The following is a 26,803-nucleotide window of genomic DNA, read 5'->3' on the forward strand; positions in this document are numbered from 1 at the left end:
CATTCGTGACTTTGCGCAACTTAACAGTAGGATTACCGCTTCAGCAAGAGATTTAGTTCTTTAGAAATTGGACCCTGTTTTTTTAAGCAACGATTTTGATTACCTGACAGTCACGCTTATTTTGCAGCTGCAGTGTGGCTGAGTAAGCTAGATAGCAGCGGCGAAATCAGAAAACTACAAAGCTGTCGCTAAAATTGCCTGTTCTTCCTGTCAATTAGATGGGTAGAGAAACCGCCAATTTTGGAAAAAGTGCTTTGCCGCATAACGCGTCGTTTTGAACGACGTGTGACGTCATAATGACGTCATTAGGGATTTCCCCCCAAAAAATTGTTGGACCCCCCCCTTTAATAATTTCTGGATACGCCCCTGCATGTGCACAATCTGACCTCGCTTAAGATTTTGGAAGAACTTGTAGCCTTGACTCCCGTAGTCCCCCGAAAAATCGCTATGTGGACCCCAGTTTAAAAAAACAATGTATAGGTAAAAAAACAAGTCGACATAAGGACCATTTACAAAAAGTTAAGTGGCATTTGGAACTTTTCAAATACATGAACTTATGAACCATCTTAAAGTCAAAGATAAGACAGAAACTTCATTTATAACTTTGTTACAATGAATAAGCCAAAAAAACACAAGCCACATAAATTACTTTGTTTTCGAAATTTTGCAAACCAAACTTACAGCAGTTAGCAAACTGTCTGTATACTAATAAAACACTTTCAAATTGGTGCTAAGACTTTCCATGGCTTTGTACCTTTATTGCACTGCATTTGTTGCCTTTGATTTGGTCTTTTTTGTCATTTACCAGTCTTTTGTTGGTGTGCAACTAGGTTTAAATAGAGCTCACCCACTTGCTGACCGGTCATGTAACCTAAAACCTTATTGAAATTAAGTTTAATTTTCTGCCCCAAACTGCTTGAATTACCACATAATGATTTGATAACCTCTTTTTCTTACTTTGTAGCATTTTTCTTTAGACCTGGATCCTAATTTGTACTTTTAGCCATGCATGTATACTTTTTGGCAAAAATTCCTCCAAAAGTGGGCCCCCAAAGCAATTTTATACAACTTTGGTTTGAGTGCAATACATAGTTTTTTATTACCCCATTCCTATAGAACCGTTTGGGGTAAAAACGAACAACAAGATATCTGAAAAAATTTAGAAGCTAGCCAAGTGGAGTCTTTTTTGTTTAATAGGTCATAGTTATGACACAACACACAACAAAGGTCATTGACACCAAACTTTTTCTAAAAGTTTCCAAAGGTTGTTGAAGACTTTTTAACATACACATTTTACTACTGTTGTTTCAACCTGCAGAACATTGTCTAGAAACAAAATCTGAGAATGGTTTGTGGCTTATTTTTTAGGCAGAGAACAAATACATCCTATGAAAAAGAAAGCATTTAAAAAAAAATTTGGTTTAGCTGTGAGGGTATTGTTTTTTTTTTACCCCAACTTCAGCAAATTTTTTTTTTACCCCATTTGACTATAGGTGTTAAAACAGTTAATGCCTTAAACTAAGACTAAGACACTATACAAACCAAGCTGATCCTCAGAACCTGTGTTGATTGTTTTTTCATCAATGTTGATTGTTGTGTTTAACCCTATAACTCCAACATTTACTCCTACAGCCACCTAAAATAAGTAAATTAAAAAAAGCTTAGAATTAAATGAAATTTGCAAAGTTGTAGCTTGTATAATTTACTATTTATAGGTGTCTATTTTTTGTTTTACCCCATTATGCCACTCCTTTTCTTTGAAAAAGAATGGTAAATAGGACATACTTCAAACAATATCTAGGCTGAATCTGATTTGTATAGTTTGTACTCTACTACATAGTATTATTATTTAAATCCAGTATCGATCACTGTTTTTGCATTACAACACCCGACTTTCTCATGGTTATCTCTTGAAATGCATTATTTTTAACTTTGCATGTGGGGACCCATGAGTTTCTGTCTGCAGAAACAACTAAGGTTATAAAAGAAGATGGCTAATATGGGACGTAGGGATGTTCAAAGTAGAACATCGAATCCTTTGGATTCGACTCCAGTTAGATTCGAATCCATTTTTGCCGTTTATAACGGGTAATTGGAACCGATATAAGAGTAAACCCTTACGTTTTTGCATCGACGCCCTGTCATTGTACCAGTTGCAAAAGACGGCAAGTGACTCGTCGCCGTCAAATCAGGGAGCGCTATACAACACCTTAACGCCAAGTCACGAGTCAGTATAACAACGGCCTAACGATGGTTGTGCATTGGAAGCATAATTAACGATTAACGCACTTGATACGCATCTCATCACGCCATTACGTTTATGCCATTAAACGACGTACCGGTGACTTTTTGCAACGTCTTCTGTTTTCCGACTTTGGCAACAAGAAACGTTTAATGGTCATGGCGTTAGGCAGCGATTTAAAACATGGGATTGTCTGTTAATATCACAATAACAATGAAGGAACCCTAAACATATGACGATTTGGTCAAACATAAAAATGTAGTGAGTAAACGCTGCAAAGTTCACGTTTTGTGTTGCAAAATCGCAGGTAGTTTAATTGGGATTTGAAAATTAACCACCCAATGTCTCAACTTTGTTTGCTAGGCTGCCTGTTTTTGCATTTGCTTTAGGTTACCAAACGTTATATATTTGTACACTAGGGCAGTGGTCAGTGATGGGGAGACTCGAGTCACCTTTTTAAAAGACTTGACTTGACTCAAGTCTCAGTTGTGAAAAGACTCGACTTGACTTGGACTCGTCTTAGTAGAGACTCGACTCGGACAACAAAACGGAAATTTCTTATAATTAATAACCTGTTCAGTTGGCTTCAACCAAACAACAGCAGCAGTTTACTGTGCAAAGTTATTTTTGCTTAATATTACCGTAACGTGAAAGTCGCTGCTACATGCACAAACTTTCTTACGCTGGCATTAAGCGTTGTACTTATTGCTTGGGTTAAGGTAATTGAATGCAGTACATGTCAAAGCCAAGTATTTGCTTTTATAAGCGCTTATATTATTGAACAAACGCTCTAGCGCATGCAGTTAAATATGAATTTTTGGTTTTGAAAAACTCCTTTGAACAGATTGATGTTCTTTTCCACGCTGTTTAATGAGTGTCAATTAACGTGTTTCATTAAAGTTGACCCTACTCTAAGAAAGGTATGTTGATGAGATATGTTCACTGTAATGAAGCGGTGTCCGTTTTTAAGGTAAAAAAGTCGCGATGAACCATTCAAATAGATTAACTATCTTAACCTTTAACCTTTCCTTGCAAAAACTTTTTGGGACATGCCTTGACTCGAACCGCTAATGACTTGACTCGACTTGGGACTCGAACCTCATTTGACTTGACTCGACTTGAGACTCAAACCCCTTGTGACTCGACTTGACTTGGGACTCGAACCCCTATTGACTTGGCTTGAGACTCGACTGATAGGACTCATTACCCAACCCTGGCAGTGGTTCTCAACCTTTTTAGTTTGCGGACTGGTAAACTTTCAAAACAAATTTTGCGGACCGGTGGGGATTTCAAATCAACCCAAAAGTAATCACGACAAAAATATGCAATTTAAAAGAAGTATAAAATTTCAGTTTAATGAGAAGTTTGCCGCTGTCTGTTTGATATCATAGTAGTTAAACGCAGTTCTAATGAAATTTCTGCAAGAAAGTAGTGCGTTGACTTCAACACAATTCCTCTGCCTTCAACATCTTGCATTTTGCAATTAAGACATAAAATTGTAATACATTTGGCAGACCGACAGGAAAGTTAATGTGGGCCGGCACCAGTCCACAGCATGCTTACAACATAGTTTCTTCTACTGAAGGCAATAAAAATCACTGAATAAAATTGTTATAATTATTTTTTAACCTTGTGCTAATTTTTCTGGCTTTGTGGATTTTGGGCATTTAGTTTCAATGCAGTTGTGCAAAGTTTTTTCCCAGTGTTTTTTTTGTTTTGGTTGGTTCTTTTTTACATTATAAATGAAGAATATGTTTTTCTACTTTAGTTGTTGTCAAGATTAATGATTGTACAGTCAAAAAAAATATAAGAATTGGATTCGATATTCTATATTCGAAACAATTATTCTAGAATACCCAGCTATTCTACTTTGAACATCCCTAATGGGACGAAACATAAAATAAGCATAGGAAATATATTAATGTTTTAAAGTAGGTTGTAGTGTATGTCAAAATGCAATGACAAAATGTGCTAAGCCACCTTCCTGGTAAAATATCTTCTCAATTTGTCAGTCTCTGTAATACCGTCCGAAATGGAAGCTGATTGTGCTTACCTTTGCAATTTTGAGCTCCAGAAAGTGCCAAAGTTGCAAGTTTGATTGGTCTCAGGCTTGTTTTTTTCAGGTTTGGTTCTGTTTAATATTTAGGACAAAGCATCTTGTATTTGAACCGGAAAGTGAAATAGGGAATGAAACAACTACCAGTTGTTCAACCTGTAAATTACAAGTATTTTAGTGGCCAAGCACATTTAAATGCAGGGTTGCCATTCAGTCCTTATTTTAAGATTTGTCCTCATTTTGAAGGTCTTAGAAAAAGTTTTTGTCCTTAATTCTGAAAAGTGTCCTTGTTTTTGATTTGAGTCTTTATTTTGTCTTATTTTCAACAATTACAAAACTTCTATCATTTTCCTCTGGCATCCGGTGTTGCGTAACATAGCAAAACATGTTTTTGTGTCGAGATTTTGTGATATCATAAAAAATATGGCATGTGATATGCCATGGCTTGTATTATTTGCAAAGATTTGTGCAAAAACTTTTCATTATTCGTTGTCCTTACACTTAAATGGGAAATTACCTAACACAAGATAAATCGTAAAGCATCATTATCAAATTACCAAACTTTAATGTGGAGCCCTTAAAAATTTCTGATGTTTTTGCTAATACATACGAATCCAGTTAATCGCATCATCGATTTGCCAAGGGCATTTGATGCGATTAACCGGATTATGCGATAATCCGGTTGCTATGTAAACAGTACAAGCCGTTAACAAAAGTGCTCATTTTCACTTCAGCGAAAACAAAGTTGCAGTGACATTCAACTATGGCAACGGAGCAGTATTTTCTCTCTTTCGTTGAAAAAAGTACTTTCAAGTCAAAACTAGATTTATTACTCTTAGCGCAATACATGATGTCATGCTTCCTAGCTGTCGTGGCTATGGTGCAATCGCCCAAGTGTGTTGAAGAAACAGTAGAAATGCACACACACCCCTTAATTGGCGCACACGCCACAGTTCGCTTGATTTGTGCTTTCTCTTGCAGTCAGGTATATTTGAAAAGATATGTTACATCGCATCGTAGCCAAGTGGTCCAACATTTAAATTTGGGAACTTCCCTATGACGAGGGTTTATGACGTTTTATTCTTGTTTTCGGTAGCTTCCCTTATAAATGTGCTAGGCCTCTTGCTTAATATACACGTAAAATTGCCTGTTGTTTCTGACCTATTTCGTTTTCTAGTTCAAACCAACGCGTTAAGCGACAAAGTGCTAGGTGCATATTTGTAAGCAAGCCCAAACCCGAAAGTAAATGACCGAAACTTGGTCAAACTTAAAACTTCGGCACATTCTACAGCGCTTTGGTGCAATGGCGAGCGGCATCACTTTCTATTATTATCACCCGTTATCCAATTGACAAAAAGAATAATTGATTTTAGCAAACCTTTAAAGACTCAGATTGTGGCGCTACTTTCTAGCTTACTCAGCAAAACTGCAGCTGCAAGATTAGCGTGACTGTCACGTGATCAACGTGTGATCATTGCTTCAAAAAATTAAACCAGCAACAAATACTAGAGGAATAAATGCCTTTCTTATTCGCTGATCTAACTGATAAGTTGCCGATTTAATCTCCTAATAACTTTTTGAAAAATATTTTATGGTCGAGACGTCATTTTCAACTTTGAAATTAGATGCGTTATTTGGTGTAGAATGCAAACATGCATCTACGTCTTTTTCGCATACATTACTTCCAGAGGATTTTATTATCATTATGTCAGTTTTTATTCGAAAAACTTAGTCTGTTCGACTTTCACATAGAGATCATCAATCCGGTTAATCGCATATTTTGTTGAAAATCGCTGTGAATATCCGGTTTATTCGATAAACCGGTTTGCGATTAACCGGACGATTTTCTCAAGAAACGATTGGCGACAGTTTGGGATTTTTAATTGTGATGCAATTAAACGGATTATGTGATTAACTGGTGTGCGATTAACCGGATTCGTCTGTAAAAGAATCTGTACCTTTTCATCAAAACTTGAAATCCACAACTTTGCATCTGCAGAAAATCAGTAACACATAGGATACACAGTAACACATAGGACACACAGTCATAAAGTTCACATCTGACATATAGTGGTTTGGTAAAATGCACTCTTACGTTTATTGTATTTCTTTCATAGCTATGGGACTTCAGGCTGCCGATGATGAGGACATTTCTCCTGAACTGTGGCAAGAGGCATGCTGGATTGTCATCAGGTATTGAAATTAAAAGCTGTTTACCATATATTGACTTGAAATAGTTTAAAAGTAGTAGCAGTGCATGGTGTTTTGCACTTGACAGGGACTGCCTACAGAGCTTCTGTTTTTTTTCTCAACCATTTGTTTGTCAATGTATTTTGGGCAAGATATGTTTGACCAACTTAAGATGAAACTATTACATATGAGATAGATATGACTAATAAATCTTGTCTCACTAATTTTATTTTACACTCACCAACTCATTGTTGGCAATATATACAACTTTTTCCAGGCCTTGTATACTAATGGTAAATCAACTTGTACCTAATGGGCTTTTTTGTCCTGAAAAGACATTGGGAGATGGTTGTTGCAATAGGATTTTGACCATGCACTTTGTAAAACCTTATAATTTGTTTTTGCCGTGTACATAGGCGCCGACTTTAAATTTTTCCCGGGTATGCCATATTTTATGACGTCACAAAATGACGTCATGAAATACCAAATTAATTTCCTGTCGCCATGTAGGGTGAGACTACGTTAAAGCTTGCAGTATGCGAGTTTACACGCCAGAATTCCACCGCCAGGCCCTTCTGCTACTGTTGTAAATCAATGCATGTTTGTGCCCGGTAACACTGCGTTGTACATTTAAAAAATGGGACCCACTTGCCGAAATTACAGGGAGGCGGAATAAAGATAAAAAAGATTTAGCTCGGACGCAATCTTACGTCACGAATTACTTTTATGTGTAAACATTTATTTTCTCTACAATAACTATTATAAAAAAGAGCAAACACTTCTGGCCTAGCCATTACAAAAATCGTTTTTTTTTACATTTTAAAGTCGCTTGTTTCGTTTACAACGTGCCGCATATTTAACGCAGTGAATTGTTTGTGACGCATAATTAATTTTAAAGTTTAGTGTACTTGAAACGGTGTCCTAAACTGCCAGAAACTTTCGACAAGATAACACGTTAATTTTTGTAAAAGTTCCAACCTTACGTTTGTGACGTAACAATAAGCGTTGTTGTATTTTCTGTTGAAATTAGACAGCCGTTGTTCCTGCGGTAGAGGCATAGTTTACAAACGCTAAACTTTTTATTACGTGGTTGTTGACGTAATAGCCGGCGCAGTGTCAGCGCCAATACCTTTGATGTGCTTTTTACCACCCTTTAATGTTTAAATTCCAATGCTTCCTAAAGGCGTTACAATTGTCACAATTGTAATAAATGCGAACAATTCATGGGTTGTGAAACAATAAACGCGATTGAAATCAATTGTGTAAGTTACGTATTGGTCTGTATCAGAAAAATTTCCATGAAGGAATAACGCATGACTAACGTTGGTCCGATTCTCGGGTATGCCGCATACCCCAGGTTTGCGTTCGGGTATGCGTGGCATACGTGGCATACCCGGCATACCCGTGTTCGGCGCCTATGGCCGTGTACAATGCGAATGTGTTGTAATAAATGGTTATCTCAGGATGTAAAGCAGCAACTACTTGACGAAACATTTTTAACCATTGCTAAATCAATGACAAACGTTACAGTAACGTTTTGCAATTGCCAACTAAATATTATTTCAAACATATCGTTTTTTCCAAATTATGATGAATTTTTGCATTCTGTGGGTAGTTTGTTAGGCTTTGAGTACTTGCGATTGCACTCATTAGTGGCGTAACATAAAGTGATGTCATATTTTTCGTAAAACTCGACGCCTATACCTGTACGTACCTGTTTTTCTACATTTGTTTTTAAAAGTATGCATTCATTGACTGACCCTCTCTTATTCAAATGTATAGAATTCACATGCTGCTGGGTTGTTTTCTAGCATAACAGATAAATTATAGCACAACAATTACTGACAACAAATGTAGTACAAAATACATGCTTTTGATTCCCTTTATAAATTAAGTTGGGCAGATTTTATATTTGTTGTAGGTGTAGTGCAGGGGTGGCCAGCCGATGAAAGCCTAACAGTCACTTTTTTACTGTGTTACCGTAAAGAGCCACATTAGACTTATAGGCACACATGTTCCTCCCTCGCACACAGATACCTCTGCCAGTAGTATTCTTATTGTCCCACATCAACAGAATAATGACACTTGTACGGACCAAAGGGCAGTCATTTTCAGCAATCAATGGTTTACACCAGTGGTTCCCAACCTATGGGTCGCGACCCAAAGTTGGGTCGCCTGAACATTCTGTTGGGTCGCCTGTTTTAGTGACAATTACAGCATCTACTTTTTGACGCCTCGTAGTGTTACTTTTATATTACCCAGGGCTTTAAACTGTTGCCCAATAATAACTTCATCACAACTTGTCGTGATGATGGTTAAAACTGTTTGTGATGTCATAAAGTGATGTGTTAGCTCACAGTAGAGCGTTGTCTGGCTAATAATGCCTCGATTCAGCTCCAAGTTCAGAATAAATGGAAATGTTTGGTCGTAAAAAACAACAGCGTTTGTTCGTTATAAGGTTATTGACTTACAGACAAAAATGCAACTAAAATAGCATGTCCATGGGTCATATGTCACTTGCAGTGGCGTGTGCAGCATATCAACCTGTTTTGCATTTTAAAAATGTAAAATGAGTAAAAAGTGGAAAAACATAAAAACGTTTAATGTTGTATTGTTTCGACCCGCCAAACACGTAATAGTTTGTCACGAACATTAGATCGACGTTTATTGAATTTATGCCTTCTACAGTCACCAACTTTAGTGCGTTCTTGACATTGTGCAACTTAACAGAAGCATTATCGCTTTGGGAAATTTTCCACAGATCTAATGATGTCATTAGGGAAATTCCCAAAATAAAATGTTGGACCCCCCCCCTTTAAAAATTTCTGGATACGCCCCTGGTCACTTGTGTTTCTGGGCTGCGTTATGGAAGTGTTTGCAGATTGTTTTTGGGGGGTTGTTCATAGCCTTATGACTAGGGCGATTATTTTTTGACCTACAAATTGAAAATTTTGACAAATTTTGAGTTTAAAAAAACTTTTTTTTGACAAATTTTTGACCTATGAAGAATTCAAGTGGTTAAATGACGCATTATTGTACGAAAAGTTAAAATATGGCTGTAGGCTAATCCAGGGGTCCGCAATACAAGTCTGTGGAAAATACTAATCAATTAAATATCAATATTAAGACTGCTATTATGCTATTGTCAGTTGCTATTTTTACATAAAACAGGAGGTAAACTAACGTATTTATTCTAACAAATGAGAACTGTGGGCTCTGTGTTGAGAACACAGCTAATAAGAAAACGCATGCTTGCATAGGTGCGCCTAACTTTTTGCATTGTTACATAGACTGTATGTCACAGTTACGTAGTCATACGTAACAATGCAATAATGATTAAAAGGTTGAAAAAAGCTGAAATTCATTAATACTGTAGAAGTGTAGATGCAATGCTTATATTCATGGGAAATTTAAAATATTTCGCGACCCAGACTGGAAGGTCTCGGGACCCAAATTTGGGTCACGGCCCACTATTTGCGGACCCCTGGGCTAATCTAACTAGAGCGAAAAATGTGCAAAAGTCTAACAGAAGGGCAAAAATCTGAATGCATACCTAGCTTATTCTGAAAAGGGAAATGAGCTAATCATAAATCACTGCCAAAAAACTGCAGCTAAGACACAACGAAAATTGTTCAATACATTTGTCTAAATGAAAGATACACAAAGTATCTAAAGCAAAACCGAAGCAAGAGCTGCACCTAACTTACAGCTGCCGTAAAATGACTTGGGACCTACCAAAATTTTGCATGTTTTGAGGTGTGTTGAGCATCACACCATGTCAACCTAATTATTTCTATCACTTGATGGTTTATGATTCACAAGAAGTAGACAATGGGCCATTTACAACAGTATAAAGTAGGCTACAAGGTGTAAAATGAAACGTTCACTGACATGCAACCTCTACAACACCACGACAATGCAGATTCTATAAACAATTTTAACTTTGTAAAAAATTTTGACTTTGTAAACAATTTTGACTTTTTTTGACCTATTCTAAAAATTTTGACAAAATTTTGACTTTTTTTTATTTTTTTTATTATTATTATTTTTTTTTAGTCAAAAAATAATCGCCTTACTTACGACGTCACAAGTCATTACGGTTGTTGATTAAAACTCTTCCTAGTGGTCAAAATTTTAAACATTGGCCGATTTGGACGAAATTTTACAGAATTGTTGATTGGGTCATTGCGGTTTCATATTTTTAACATTAGGGTGAAGAAACCCATTAATCACCCCACTAGCCCCCTAAAATGGGTTATTTATTTAAACAGGACCAGAATTGACTGACATTTGGATAGCTTGTAGAGTTTGCCATTTACAAATGATGATTGTTGTGTTTGACCTTGCAGCCCCAATATTTACCCCTAAATGGTGTCGGAATTGGCTGAAATTTGGATAGTTTGTAGAATATGGCATATATAGGTGTCCATTGTTGTGTTAAACCCTGTAGCCCCAATATTTACCCCACTATCCCCCTAAAATGGATCATTTTTATGGGTCCCCTTCCCTGAAGGGGACACATATTGATTTTACTCGAATTGTTTTTTTTTCTTCCTTTTTTTTTTCTTCCCAAAGTTTGTCCGACTCGTTTTTCCATCAAATGTTTGATGGATTTGGCTGAAATTTACACATATGGTAGATATATTCATGTAGATGTGCATCCCACTTTGTTTTTGTTGATAACCCCAGTATTTACCCTGCTAGCCCCCTAAAATGGGTGTTTTTACCCAAAGTTTGTCTGACTCGTTTTTCCATCAAATGTTTGATGGACTTGGCTGAAATTTACACAGATGGTAGATATATTCATGTAGATGTGCATCCCACTTTGTTTTTGTTGATAACCCTAGTATTTACCCTGCTAGCCCCCTAAAATGGGTGATTTTTTAAACAGTGTCAGAATTGGCTGAAATTTGGATTTCTTGTATAGTATGCCATTTATAGGTGTCGATTGTTGTGTTCAACCCTGTAGTCCTAACATTAGCCCCACAAGCCCCTAAAGTGTAAAATGTATTTGTATGTTACTGGGCACCACAAACGAAAGATTTCTTTGGCGCAATAGTGTTACAAGGGCAACCAGTTGTATGTTGCCCGTTGGTGGGTTGCTTGGTGGTCGTTTTTGCGCCATGGCAGTTAGGGGCTTGTTAACAGCCCTATGACGTCAGAAACATTAACAGTTGTTGCTCAAAACACCTCTAGTGGTCGAAATTTTAAACATTGGCGGATTGGGCTGAAATTTTGCAGTACTATTGATTGAGTCATTGTGGTTTTTATATATTTTTGAGTTTGTGTGTCGAACCCAATTAGTTACCCTACTAGCCCCCTAATGGGTCAGTTTTTTAAAACGTTAAATAGGACATACTTCAAACAATATCTGGGGTGAATCTAATTTTATAGTTTGTATTCTACATAGCATTATTATTTAGGCCCAGTTCCGATCACTGTGTTTTACCTTACAACACCCGACTTTCTCATGATTATCTCTTGAATTGCATTATTTTCAACTTTGCATGTGTGGGGACCCATGAGTTTTTGCCTGCAGAAACGACTAAAGTTATAAAAGACGGTGACTAATATGGGACCCAATACAAAATAAGCATAGGAAATATACTTATGTTTTGAAATAGGTTATAGTGTATGTGCAAGGGCAATATATGCTAAGCCACCCTTCTAGTTTAAACAGTGTTAGAATTGACTGAAATTAGGATAGTTTGTAGAATATGACATATATAGGTGTCGATTGTTTTGTTAAACCCTGTAGCAGCAATATTTACCCCACTAGCCCCCTAAAATGGGTGATGGGAGTTTTTTAAACAGGGCCGCAATTATATGAAATTTGGTTAGCTTGTAGAATGTGCCATTTATAGGTGACGATTTTTGTGTTTTACTTCTTTGTTCTAAAATAGAACATTAATTGTTTTAAACAGGAAAACTTTAAACAATTTCTGATTTAAATCCAATTTGTATAGCATGATTATATAAGCCAAGTACCGATCTCAGTGTTTTACTATACAACACCAAACTTTCTTATGGTTATCTCTTTAATTGCATTATTTACAACTTTGCATGTGTGGGGACCCATGCGTTTCTGCCTTCAGAAACAACTGAGGTTATAAAAGACGGTGACTAATATAGGACCCAATATAAAATAAGTGTAGGAATTATATTACCGTTTTATAATATGTTTTAGCGTATGGGCAATTGCAAAATATGCTAAGCTACCCTTCTAGTTTTTTTCTGCCATTTTGATGGCTAACTATGCAAAAACTGTTCACTTAAAAGATCTTGTCCCAGCTGAGAAACTTTGGGTCTTTTCATCTAATGCACATGCGCCCCTAACTTAGGCGTTGATTTTGGAAAAATGCAAGGTGGTGAAACTAAATTCATTGCAATGTCACTAATACATTCAACACCAACAATCGCCCAAATCCAAAACCAAGAGACAAACTGCCTTAAAATATACCGTTAGTCATAACCCCAAAAACGGATTGAAACAGTATTAACTTTGGAACACATTGTTGTAAATATTGCTGTTGCTTTGTGTCTTATTCGCATTGTATGCAACAATGAGCAATCATTCATTGTTCAACAATTGAATATTCGTCATCATAATCAAGTTATTCCCTACATAATGTTGCAGTTTCAAGGTTTTTGGCTATACCGATAGTAAGTCTGTTTAAAAGCAAAATTGTTATAGGTTTATTTCAAATTCAAAATATCCACAGAGGCCCCAAACTTTGACAACAACGTAAGAGCCACATGCGGCTCGGTTGGCCACCCCTGATGTAGTGCATTAATAGTTGGGTTCAATCCAGTGGCGTATCCAAGGGGGGGTTTGGGGGTCCGGACCCCCCCCCCCCCCTTTTCAAAAAGTTGTGCGTAAATTAAATAGGCCAAAATCGTTCCGTTTACCACTGCGTGATAACAGGGAGTCGTTATCTCAAAGACGCGAGCCTTCAATCTCTTGTATTCGCTTGTTATCTAATCGCCAATTGTGACATAACAAGGGTTTAATAAGGAGGTTTATGCGCTAACAATCGGAAAGTTACGTTCCGGCTAGGACGCTGGTAGCAGTTTCTTGCTAAGTGGTAACTGCACTAAGTGCAACATATCAAACTGTTTTTGCATTTGAACAATGTAAAAGTGTTAAAAACGTGTAATGTTGTGTTGCTTTGATCCGCCAAACACGTAATAGTTTGCTAAAAACATTAGATCGATGTAAATCGAGTTATGTTATTAGGGTAATTTGTTACTTTCCAGGCACAATTTATGCCTTCTGCAGTTACCACCTTTAGTGCATTCGTGACTTTGCGCAACTTAACAGTAGGATTACCGCTTCAGCAAGAAATTTAGTTATTTAGAAATTGGACCCTGTTTTTTAAGCAACGATTTTGATTACCTGACAGTCACGCTTATTTTGCAGCTGCAGTTTGGCTGAGTAAGCTAGATAGCAGCGGCGAAATCAGAAAACTAGAAAGCTTTCGCTAAAATTACCTGTTCTTCCTGTCAATTAGATGGGTAGAGAAACCGCCAAATTTGGAAAAAGTGCTTTGCCGCATAACGCGTCGTTTTGAATGACGTGTGACGTCATTAGGGATTTCCCCCCAAAAAAATTGTTGGACCCCCCCTTTAAAAATTTCTGGATACGCCCCTGGTTCAATCTAAAATGGGCAGTAGTGATGTATACATAAAAAAGACATAATTTTGCAGGTACCGGAATCAGAAACAATTATGTCATAAAAAACTGTTACTTTATAATTTTTACACTATTTAAAAATGGTGATGTGGTGACTTACACACAATTTTGTGGTTAAAGAAGGTTTCATGAATTCTATACAATATATATGTGTTTAAAGCTCATACTTTGATGAAAAGGGCCTGGTTCGCCAACAGTTAGATTCCTTTGATGAATTCATTCAAATGTCAGTGCAGCGAATTGTGGAAGATGCCCCAACAATAGAACTTCAAGCAGAGGCACAACATACTTCCACAGAAATAACTACTCCTGTGAGAAGCTGTAAAAATGATATCTAAAATAAAGTACTTTTTCTTAATACTTTTTCTCTTTTTTTTAGACAAAATATCTTATTAAATTTGAGCAAATTTATCTGTCAAAGCCAACTCATTGGGAAAAAGACGGTGCACCAAGTCCTATGATGCCAAATGAAGCTAGGTCTAAAAAGTTATATTTAAAAAATGCTTTACTTGTTTGTTGTAATTATGAGTCCCATTCCCTGAAGAGGACACATCTTGATTTCACTATTTTTTTGACCTTTTTTTTTCCCCAGTAAAGTTTGTCTATGCACTTTTGGCAGGAAATCTTTGATGGATTTGGATGAATCTATTATAGATGGTAGATATAGTTATGCAGATGTGCCATCTGCTTCGTTTGACTTGATAACCCCAGTATTTACCAACGTTTTTGTATGTTGCTGGGCACTACAAACGAAAGGTTTCTTTGGTGTAATAGTATAATTAGGGCAGCATAACATATGGTACTTTTGTTTGTGCATTATTTGGTGGATGTTTTCGCATAGGCCAGTTAGAGGGGTGTTAACAGCCTTATGACGTCAAAAGCTTTAACAAATGTGCTAATAACACCTCTAGTACTACGAATTTTAACATTGGTCGATTTAGAAAATTGTTTTCAGGGCTGTAAGTCATTGTGGATTTTGATATTAAATGATAAACAATGTCCGAATCGGGTTAAAGTTGGACAGCTTATAGAGCAGTGTTTCTCAACCTTTTTTCTTGTACTGTCCCTTTTACGTGTTTGTTATTTATAAACACCCCCCCCCCCACCTCAACACTGACAAAAATAAAAACGATTTTTTTTCAACCCTGTTGCCCCAACACTTACCCCACTAGCCCCCATAATGGTTGAATTTTTTAAACAATGTCTGAATTAAAATGAAATTTAGGCAGATTGTGGAGTGTGCTATTTATAGGTGTAGAATGTTGTGTTTCACCATGTAGCCACAACATTTAGCCCACTTAGCCTATTTTCTCACCATTTAAGCTTTTTTTTCTTAAATAAAACACAAAATAGAAAAACCTTCAAAAATGTATGGATGGAATGAAATTTGATTAGTTTGTACTCCATACAGCATATTTATTTATGCACAGTGCTGATTTGACCTTACAACACCAAACTTTCTCATAGTTATCTCTTGAAATATATACATTATTTAGAACAGGGGCCCGCGGGCCGCATCCGGCCTGCAAGTAACTTTTGAGCGGCATGCGACCTGCATTTTATTTTGTTTGGCCGGATGGAATGTGTGTGTTAAATCCCATTTTTGTACCAAAGAGTTGTTACATAAACGTTAATAGTTATTAGTTTATTACCAGGAATAGGCAATGTTGCGTACAAAGACAAAAATCTTTGTATGTTTGACTTTGCCTAACACTGATATGTTATTGCATGACGATCGCTGCGGCCCGCCTCCACAATATATCACTACTTTTTGGCCCGCGCATGCAAAAAGGTTGCCCATCTTTGATTTAGAACTTTGCATGTGTGGGGACCCATGACTTTCAGCTTGCAGAGACAACCCAGGTTATAAAGAAGTGGATGATATAGGGCTGAATATAAAAATTAGTTTGTAAAATATATTAATTATGGGTCCCCTTCCCTGAAGGGGTCACATATTGTTTTTGTCCGTATTTTTTTTTTCTTTTTTTCTTTTTTCTGTCTAACGCTGGTTTGTGAGACACGTTTGTTCAAGAAAGAGTACTTCAAATTTATTCAAATTTACAGAGATGTTAGTTTATAATCCAAATTTGATCCTCCTGAAGTTTGACCCCGATTGACCCAGCGGTTCACCCACAGGCCCCTAAAACGTAAAAATTTTAAAACGGCTGGAGTAACTGGAGTACAGCGTCTTGGAGTTTCATGCTTTGTTGTTTGGTGCAATGTAAGGTTTTTTAAAGAATTTTGTATCTTTTTTTCGGATTCACTGATTTTTCACCATTTAAACCCCGAAATATTTGGTTTTAGTTTTAGGCAAGAAATACAAGCCCTATGGTTCAGAAATTTTTAAAAATTTTAACAATTGTTTAAGCAGGGTATTCGTTTAGTATTTAAAATTTTGCCAGTTACCTTTATAACCCATAATATGTGTACGCTAGTCAGATATAAGTCCCAAGGGAGGAATTCACTGGTTTACGATTAAGGCGACAGAGCGGGAGTGCTCGGCTTGACGTCCGGACAGACGTTATACGAGACGGTCGTTTCGGTGATTAGAAATCAGCTGTTTTTTGTACAGCAATGCTGTGTCGTTTTATTGAGTTATCACCCGCATTTTCAGTTTTGCCGAAGGTTTTACACCTAAGACGTAATTTAAACTCGATAAACGTAGTTCGGTTTCATTTATGTCAGGCAAAACGTCGTTGATCAACATAAATATGAAAAAATAAACTTAACTTTTTCGAACTCCATGATAAATGCTCTTTAAATTCGCGTTTTGGCCGTCGCATAACCACGGGTCACTATAGGTCAACTTGTACGCTTACAACACAGTTAAGAATTTTTCGTCATAACGTATCTTCTTTATTTTTGACAAATCAATTCAAGAATTAGTACTAACGTCATGTATAAATTAGACTAAACGGTATTGTTGAACACTAAGGACTGCATGCTGTTAAAAAAAGTGTCATAAAGGTCATTAAACGGTCGTTTTTGTGAAACAAAGTTTAGTGAAAAACAAGTTGTTATGTATACCTTTGTAGCAAACGACTTTTTTTATATAGTGTCTAATGTAACAGTTTGGGCTTTCTATTAAAACTTGTGTTTAAAAACTGAACTTGAACGACAATATCAAGGTCAAAGCAAGAGATTAAATTGAAAGTATTTTCCCCGTTCTTTTTTCACTGATTTTATGTAATTATATGACAATAATGACGCAAAAAGAATGCGGACAAAAACATTGAAAGTTAAGTTAATGCTTTGTGAAAAATTTGTCCTTAAGAATCTAAAAATAACCGCAACATAGGTTTACCGTAAATCCGCACAAACGCGCGTGTGGGGACCCATTCGTTTTTGCTTGCAAAAACAATCATATATGCAGATAAAATTGTGTATAGTATAGTAAATTGATAAATATCGTATAGAATGTATGAAATGGAAGTCACTTTTCTAGTGTTTTAAAATAGGTTATAGTGTTATGCAATGACGTTAGCCACCCTTCAAGTTTATGGATTAATCTTCAGACCTGAATGAAAGCATTTGATTTTTTTGGCATCTATTGTGTTTGCGTTAGTAGTTAAACCAAATTGGGAAACCGTTGTTTAAACAAAAATAATAGTACAAGTATACAACTGTGTTTTCAATATTGAAACCATTTTTACATTTGTTTAGGCTTCGAAACTTGACATATTCTGCTCCCTTATATGTTGATATTACAAAAACAATAATAAAATCTGATGGACAACATGTGGAGACCCCACATCAAAAAACTTTTATAGGAAAAATTCCAATCATGTTACGGTCAACATACTGCTTACTGAGTGGTCTTACTGATAGAGACTTAACAGAGTTAAATGAATGCCCATTGGACCCTGGTGGTTACTTCATTATCAATGGATCAGAAAAAGTATATTTTTCTTTCTAACTAGCAAATAAGTGTTTGCAGTAATGGAAACTTTTGTTTTTGTTGTGTAGGTTTTGATTGCTCAGGAAAAAATGGCTACAAATACTGTTTATGTTTTCAAAAAAAAGGATTCCAAATATGCTTTTACAAGTGAAATAAGAAGTTGCTTGGAAAATAGTTCGAGACCAACAAGTTCTATGTGGGTGAACATGTTAGCAAGAGGTGGACAGGTACAAATAAATAAATATGTTTTTCATTGAGTTCAGTTATTAAGCATATAACAAAAACGTTGTTTGGTTTCTACAGAAGTGTTTGTTTTAATTCCACTCTCTTGTAGAGGACACTTGTTTTCTTTCTATTCCTCTTACTACTTAATGTTACATGTGGTAAACAAAACAGTTATTTGTACCCAAACTAACAGTTTAGAGCAAACATTAAATCTACCTGATTCAACCCAAAATGTTGTTGTTGGACAAAAATAGCTAAAGCTATCTGTTTGTTGGAACAAACAGAACTATTGGAACTTACCCAAACAGTCTAATTTAAAATTGTCAATATATAAAGTTTTTTTTAATAGTCTTTTTTTCTTTCCCAAGTTTGACCAACTTGTTTTGCCACAAAATGTTTGATGGATTCGAATGTAACTTTCACGGATGTCTAGATAACCTCAGCGTTTCTGTTGTGTAGTGTTACAAGAGCAACCAGACATATGTTACTTGTGTTTGTGCTTTGCATAGTTAACGTTTTCACATGACAGTTAGGGGGTTGACAACAGCTTTATGAAGTCAAAAGCCATAACGATTGGTGTTTTAAACACCTGTAATGGTCAAACTTTTAAACATTGGCAGATTAGGACACAATTTTACAAGACTGTTGATTGGATCATTGTGGTTTCATATTTTATTATTTTGGGTGTAGATTAGTCGGATTAGTTGGCCCAGGAGAGGAAAAATGTACTGGTGCAAGCAATGTATTGGACCCCCTTGCTCAAACAGTAGTTAGAACCAGATTAGCCTCTACAAAAGAGAAATTGGCATGGCAAATGGTGCAGTACGCAGCCAATAATATTGAAAAGTATGATATGTACGGTGCTGTGCCTAGTTCAACCTGTACCCCCAACATTTTCTACTAGCCCCCTAAAACGGGTGAATTTTCTACATAATGTATAAATTAAATTAAATTTGGATAGCTTCTAGAAATCTACCGTATAGCTCCAACACTACCCATTAGCCTTCCTAAAAGGGTGAAGTTTTTTAAACACTTTTGGAGTTGGCTGAATTTGGATAACTTGTAGAATTTGCCATTTATAGGTGTTGATTGTTGTGTTCAACCATGTTCCCCAACATCTACCCCACTACTCCACCAACATGGGTGCTGTTCCTAAATAAAAGTTTTAAATTGAATGAATTTGAGACAGTTTGAAGAAAATGCTATGTTGAGTCTTCAATTGTTTTGTTTAACTATAGAGCCCCATGATTTACCCCACCAGGCCCTAAAATGGGTGATTTTTTAACAAAGTTGAAATTAATGGAATTTGGACAGCTTGTACTAGCTGTTGTTTTTAGGTGTCGATACTTGTGTTTTGCTGTTTACTTTTAGCTAGTTTGTACTTTTAATAGCATAATTAATTCAGCTCTTCTGATCACTGTGTTTTACCTTACAACACCAAACTTTCTGAAGGTTATCTCTTAAAATGCATTGCACCCATGAGTTTTTGCTTGTATAAACAAGGTTATAAAGGCAGTCGTTAATATGGGACTCACTTTAGGTTATAGTCTAATAAAATGGCAAATGCACTAAGCCACCCTTCTAGTTTGTTTTAATACTTGTCGTGCTAATGTTCTAAAGATGCAATATGTTGCAAACAGTTGGGTTGTTTTTGCACCTAAGTTCGGCTTCATGAGTTTCGGTGTGCAGAAACAAACAAAGGCCAGAAAAACATTAGCTAATATCCAGGGCAACGGGAATGTGTGCTAACCCACCCTTTCAGTTCCATTATAAAAGTACATGCTACCTATTCATTTCTGCTTGCATAAACAATTATGTTGGTAAATGCTTTGTAAAAATAAGGACCATTTTAAAATGTAAACTCCTTGTCTGCAAACATTCCTATTTATAACCAAAGCATCACTTGTTGTTTCTTTACCAAATGGTTCAGTGGCAAATCAATTATTAGGCATGTAAGTTACTAGTGTATAAGAAAGCAAGCTTACAAGTTTTCCCCTACAAGTTGCCTGACTTTTTCACTCTGTTTTACAGGGGGTTAAAAAAAGTGCTATTGGCCAAAGAATCACAACGATTATTCCTTACATTCGACAAGAAATACCTATCATAATTGTTTTCCGTGCACTTGGATTTGTGTCAGACAGAGATATTTTGGAACATATTATCTATGATTTTGATGATCCTGAAATGATGGAAATGGTATAAACTGTTAATTCAATACTTTTAAATCGAATTAGTAGGAGCGTAAAATATTAAAACTATTTGAAAGGTGAAACCATCACTTGATGAGGCATTTGTAATTCAAGAACAAAATGTTGCACTAAACTTCATCGGCTCTCGTGGAGCAAAGCCAGGGGTAACCAAGGAGAAGCGAATAAAGTATGCAAGGGAGATTTTGCAAAAGGAAATGTTGCCACATGTTGGCATAAGTGATTTTTGTGAAACCAAAAAGGCTTATTTCCTGGGGTAAGACAACCCTGTTTTACAATTTATGTTAATTTAGTTGTCTTTGCTATGGCAGAAATTAATGCTTTCGTTTTCGGTGCGAAAACATGTGTAAAGTCGACACGTAAACTTTAAGCACTTGACAATTTTAGCTCCATCGACCTAGTAATTATGGGGAAGGGGACACATGTTGATTTCACTCAGTTTTTTGTTTTCCTATTTTCCTGTAATAGTGTAATAAAGGCAACAGAACATATGTACATAATAATTGAGTACATAATTATCACATTGGCATTGTACATCAAATAAAATGTTTTGATTTTTGTTTGTTTTAAGGAGGGAGTTGGGTCGAGGTTGAGAAAAAGGTTTGGGAAAATAAGGTTGAGAAACACTGATATAGAATGTATAAAATTGCAATATATACATATATATATATTTATGGGTCCCCCAATTTGGATGAAACTTTCACAGATGGTAGATACAGTTGTGTAGATGTGCCATCTGCTTAGTTGACTTGATAACCCCAGTATTTACCCCGCTAGACCTAAAAATGTTTTTGTATGTTGCTGCGCACCACAAACGAAAGATTTCTGTCTTATGACGGCCTTATGACGTCAAAAGCATTGACAAATGTTGCTACTAACACCTCTATTGATCAGAATTTTAAACATTGTCCGAATTGGATAAAATTTTATATGGCTGTTGATTGGGTCATTGTGATTTCATATTTTATTCTTTTGGGTGTTGAACCCCATCAGATGCCCCACTAACCCCCTAAAATGGGTGAGTTTTTTAAACGGTGTAGGCATTAGATGAAATTTGGACAGCTTGTAGAATTTGTCATTTATGGGTGTCAATTGTTGTGTTTAACCTTGTAGGCCCAATATTTACCCCTCTAGCCCCCTAAAATGGGTGTTTTTAAACATTGTTTGAATTGGATGAAATTTGGACAGCTTATAGAGTGTGCTACTTATAGTTGTTGTTTGTAATGTTCAACCCTGTCACCCCAACATTTACCCCTCTAGCCCCCCAAAATGAATCAATTTTTTAAACAATGTCAGAATTGAATAAAATTTGAATAGCTTGTAGAGTGTGCATTTATAGGTGTAAAATGTTGTGTTTTACCCTGTTTCCCCAACATTTGCCCCACTAGCCCCCAAAATGGGTCAATTTTTTTAAACAGTGTCTGAATTAAATGAAATTTGGACAGCTTGTAGAGTGTACCATTTATAGGTGTTGATTGTTGTATTCAACCCTGTAGCTCTATCATTTACTCCACTAGCCCCCTACAGTCATGTGCAATTCGTCATTAATGCACTATTTAATGCATATCACTATTTAACACTTTTGCTCAGATAGACCATAAAGTATAAAAACCTTTAAAAATGTATGAATGGAATGAATTTAAATAGTTTGTACCCATATAGCATATTTATTTCTGCACAGTACCGATCACTGTTTTCATGGTTATCTCTTGAAATGCATTATTTACAACTTTGCAGTGTGGGGGACCCATGAGTTTCTGCTTGCAGAAGCAACCAAGGTTTTAAAGACAGTAGATGATATGGGACCCAATATAAAATAAGTGTAGGAAATATATTAATGTTTCAAAGTAGGTTATAGTGTATGTCAGTGGTTCTCAAACTTTTTTATTGTCGGGGCCAAATGGTATTTTTTAAGTGTGTAGAGAGCCACAAAAAAACGAAACCTTGAGAAAATCACTAAAGATTATTACTTTGAAAGCTAAAATAGCAATGTTTGGTGGTTTTCTGAGGTCTGGTGCGAGCCGCAAAATAAGTAGTTGGGAGCCGCATGCGGCCCCGAAAACCGAGTTTGAGAACCACTGGTGTATGTGTAATGGCAATATGTGCTAAGCCACCCTTATACTTTTTCTCTCTCCCCCCCTGCAGTCTGTCCACCCTCTTTTGCCATGAACTGTTTAATGGATTAGGATGAAACTTTCACAGATGATAGATATAGTTATGTAGATGTGCCATCTGCTTCATTTGACTTAAAAACCCCAGTATTTACCCCGCTAGCCCTCAAAGTGTAAAACGTTTTTGTATGTTTGTGCGCACCACAACTGAAAGGTTTCTGTCGTTTAATAGTATAATAAAGGCAACCTAACATGTGGTACTATGTTTGTCATGTACTTGCATTGCTAGGTGGTGCACATGGCAGAGGGGTTTTTAACAGCCTTATGACATCACAAGCATCAAGGGTCGTTGCTCAAAAGCCCCTCCATTGGTCAAATTTTTGATTATTTCCTAATTGGGACAAAATTTTACAGGACTATGAGTGGGTAATTGTGATTTGATATTTTTTTAGTTTAGCAGTAGAACCCAATCAGTTACCCTACTAGCCCCTTAAAACGGGTGAAGTTTTTAAACAATGTTCGAATAGGTTGAAAATTGAAAAGTTGGTTCATTGTGCCATTGTTAGGTGTCAATTGTTGTTTTTCAACCTGTAGCCCCAACATTACCACACCAAAAAGGGTTAATTTTTAAATGATTTTCGAATTGGATGAAATTTGGAAAGCTTGTGCAATTTGCCAGTAATGGGAGCTGATTGTTGTGTTTTAGCCTATTTTCTCACTATTTACCACTTTTCAGATAGAACTTACAATAAAAAATGTATAAATGGAATGAAATTTGGATAGTTTGTATTCCATATAGCATGTTTATTTATAGTCACATCTGTTGAAATGCATTATTTACAACTTTGCATGTGTGGGGGCCCATGCATTTGTGCCTGCAGAACGACTAAGGTTATAAAAGACAGTGCGTGATATGGGACCCAATATAAAATAATATATTTTTTCAAATAGGGTTGAGTGTATATGCAAGGACAATATGTGCTAAATCAACCTTCTAGTTTATATTTAGGAAAGCCACCTTTTCAGTTTTAACAGAAACTAATCTTGTGAAATTTCTTTTGTTATTTAACAAAAGAATGAAAATTAGGGCTTGAATTATGTTTAAAAAAATGAATTCCATGCCTTTTAATTATTTGTCTCCAAACATGAAAAGGATCATGCCTTATAAATATTGATCCTACCTTTTCTGGTAAATGATGTGTAAAGGTAGGGACCTGTTGAACAATGGTGTATGTGCATAACCATTAAATTGTTTTATTTTTGTACTTGTTCATGAATATAAATACCTGATTCAGCACATTTGAGTTCTTGTTGTAGTGACTTCCTGTTTTTGCATCAACTTAACAATGCGCTTATATTAATAGCTGGAGTTATTATTTGGAATAAATTTAAATTGCTGACTCTTAAAAAATATTTGATCATTCATGAATACTAATATCTAGGAATATTAAACTGAATTTATTCTAATACAATTCAGACTGCTGGCATTAAAAATTCAAAGTTTTCATGAATTTTCATCCATCCATGTTTTTATAGCATTGGTTCTCTGGGGTCGCGGTCCTTTAGAGGTCCGTGAAGCAAAAAAACTGGGGTATCAGTAAATCAGTAATTGAAGAACGATTGTCTCCATTGCTAAACAATAGCCTTTATTGCATGCCACTGACAAAAAAGCAATTGTTCTTGCACAATCGTAATGTGTTTTTTGTCTTATCTGTGATGTAACAAACAGATTTTGGATCATTGCGTAATTTTGCATAACTAGCTAAAATTCTGCAAATCAACTTTCCTTTTGCTAAAATACACCTTCCTGCTAAAGGACCACGAGCCCTCAAAATAATGGCAAAGGTGCCGTTTAAAAAAAGTAAAATAGTTTGAGAACCAGTGATTTAGAGAGTATTTTAATGCATGCAGCTTTTATATTAGCCTACGTCTAGTGACAATATCACATCCGAACTTTACATAGTTTTGGATATGGCAGTTTACTTTATACGTCGTTCCTGTTGGTTTAGCTATATGGTTCATCGCTTACTTTCTGCTGCACTTGGTCGCCGTGAGTTGGATGACCGGGACCATTATGGAAATAAAAGATTGGACCTGGCAGGTCCATTACTTGCCTTTTTATTCAGAGGGCTTTTTAGAAATCTTATGAAAGAAGTGCGACTGTATGCTCAAAAATTTATTGACAAGGGAAAGGTAGTCTAAACTTCTTACTGTGTGTTTGTCCAAAATGTGTATTAATTTATGGTAAAATATAGGATTTCAATTTGGAGTTGGCAATAAAAACAAGAATAATCACTGATGGGCTAAAATACTCATTGGCAACAGGAAATTGGGGAGATCAGAAGAAAGCCCATCAAGCACGTGCCGGGGTCTCTCAAGTATGTTGTTTGTTTTCAATTGGCTTAACTTGACAAAGGTTTAGCAGTACTCAGTACCAAACGTTGCTATAGTTATGCTGATTAAGAAACTTGCAAAGGAAATGTAATAAAAAAAAACTATGTATGGTTGGCTGATACACTGCCAGATTATACAAAAAAGCAATTATAATGCAGTATTTAACAAAGCCAGTTCTACAACAAGTTTACATAGGCAGTATCCACAATCATCTCTTATTAAATTAATACATGAATTGACTTTGTAGTTTTATCCCTGGCAGTTTAGTTTAGTGACCTCTAGATTATACAAATGCTTTTCGCAGAGATGAATACATACAGTTGTAGTTCTGGCCATTAGGTTAATTTTGTTCGTACACTTCATTTGTGTTAAACTGTGACATCTTATATGATATGATAAAACTTTGTATAGTCTATAGTTTGGGTCATTGTATAATCTGCTTAACAGCACTAGCCTTTAATGTCTCATCTCATGTAGAAATACAGGAGTGAAAACTATGAGTGAAAAATGTTATCATTAAATTTAAAGCATATGTATATACACATATATATATATTTTTTTAAATGCTGTAGTGTAGGAGCAAGAGTAATGTGTAAAAGCCCCCCTTCAATTACATTACTTCGAATGGAATAGACAAATGATTGTAGCTTTGTACAAAACTATGTAGGTGCTAAACAGATTGACATATGCTTCCACCTTGTCACATCTGCGACGTCTAAACTCACCAATCGGAAGGGATGGCAAGTTGGCAAAACCAAGGCAGCTACATAACTCTTTGTGGGGAATGATTTGTCCTGCAGAAACACCAGAGGTAATGCAGACAAAATGGCTAACCAAGATCCCAGTTTACCAGGCATTTAGTCTATTTCTGTTCAACCTCTTCTCTCATTTTAGTAGTCAGGGCAGTCTTGAATTTGATGTATGGGCAAGTCATAACCTTGAGGCATTCTTTTCATATTTAAATTCAAAATTTAAAACAACATTACTTATTAACAGTAAGATTTACACCGCACAGGCACTCCTCAACATACAACACGCTGCCAGTTTATAGTTTTTTATTTCTCCTGTTTACCTGGATTTATTTTGTTAACTTATGATAGGCACTATTGAAGACTGTGCTGATTAACTGGCTTTCCTGATTATTTGGATGGAACCAACTCATTTTCATGACAGATAATAAACAACAGTTTGGGATTTTCTAAACTGTCCTGTTAAAGTGGGTTTCCTGATTAACTGATTTCATCTGTGTTCTAAATATTTAGGGTCATGCTGTTGGTTTAGTAAAAAATCTTGCTTTGATGGCTTATATTTCTGTTGGTTCACAACCAAGCCCTATTCTTGAGTTTCTTGAAGAATGGTCAATGGAAAATTTGGAAGAGATCTCACCTTCGGCAATTGCAAAGTTTGTTGTTGTTTTTTCACTCTTGGATAAAATTTCACGTTGTTTTAAAGATAGGGGTTATCCTTAAACACTCTCTATCAAAAACTTATGCATGTTGTTTTATTTCAGTGCTACCAAAATTTTTGTGAATGGTTGTTGGGTAGGCATCCACCGTGATCCTGAACAGCTAATGAATACATTAAGAAAACTTAGAAGACAAATGGATATAATTGTATCTGAAGTTTCCATGGTATATCTAGGTTTTTATAGCTATTTCTCGAAATTGACACATTTTGACAAAAGTGGTACTTTGTATTGTATGTCCACGGGTGGGTGCCACTACCAAGGTTAAGAACCCATAGAATGCAACATGAACTAGCATGACAATGCTATTTCTTGGATAGAT

At 36.0% G+C, this 26,803-nt stretch overlaps 1 protein-coding gene across 2 annotated transcripts in view; it reads left to right on the forward strand.

Annotated features, from left to right (window-relative positions):
- LOC145212464 (DNA-directed RNA polymerase II subunit RPB2) overlaps nt 1–26,803 on the forward strand; it is a 48,291-nt gene that overhangs the window by 1,409 nt on the left and 20,079 nt on the right. For both annotated transcript variants that reach the window (XM_080080591.1, XM_080080593.1), the window contains exons 2-13: nt 6,416–6,491; nt 14,342–14,492; nt 14,561–14,658; nt 17,845–18,079; nt 18,148–18,306; nt 20,336–20,500; nt 20,571–20,767; nt 24,632–24,815; nt 24,878–25,000; nt 25,684–25,827; nt 26,279–26,418; nt 26,527–26,647. In XM_080080591.1, the coding sequence (XP_079936717.1) occupies nt 6,416–6,491; nt 14,342–14,492; nt 14,561–14,658; nt 17,845–18,079; nt 18,148–18,306; nt 20,336–20,500; nt 20,571–20,767; nt 24,632–24,815; nt 24,878–25,000; nt 25,684–25,827; nt 26,279–26,418; nt 26,527–26,647 (1,793 nt within the window). The remainder of the gene's footprint in view (nt 1–6,415; nt 6,492–14,341; nt 14,493–14,560; nt 14,659–17,844; nt 18,080–18,147; nt 18,307–20,335; nt 20,501–20,570; nt 20,768–24,631; nt 24,816–24,877; nt 25,001–25,683; nt 25,828–26,278; nt 26,419–26,526; nt 26,648–26,803) is intronic.

Source organism: Phallusia mammillata, chromosome 2 (genome assembly GCF_965637545.1).
Source record: "Phallusia mammillata chromosome 2, kaPhaMamm4.hap1.1, whole genome shotgun sequence".
NCBI classification, from domain to species: domain Eukaryota; kingdom Metazoa; phylum Chordata; class Ascidiacea; order Phlebobranchia; family Ascidiidae; genus Phallusia; species Phallusia mammillata.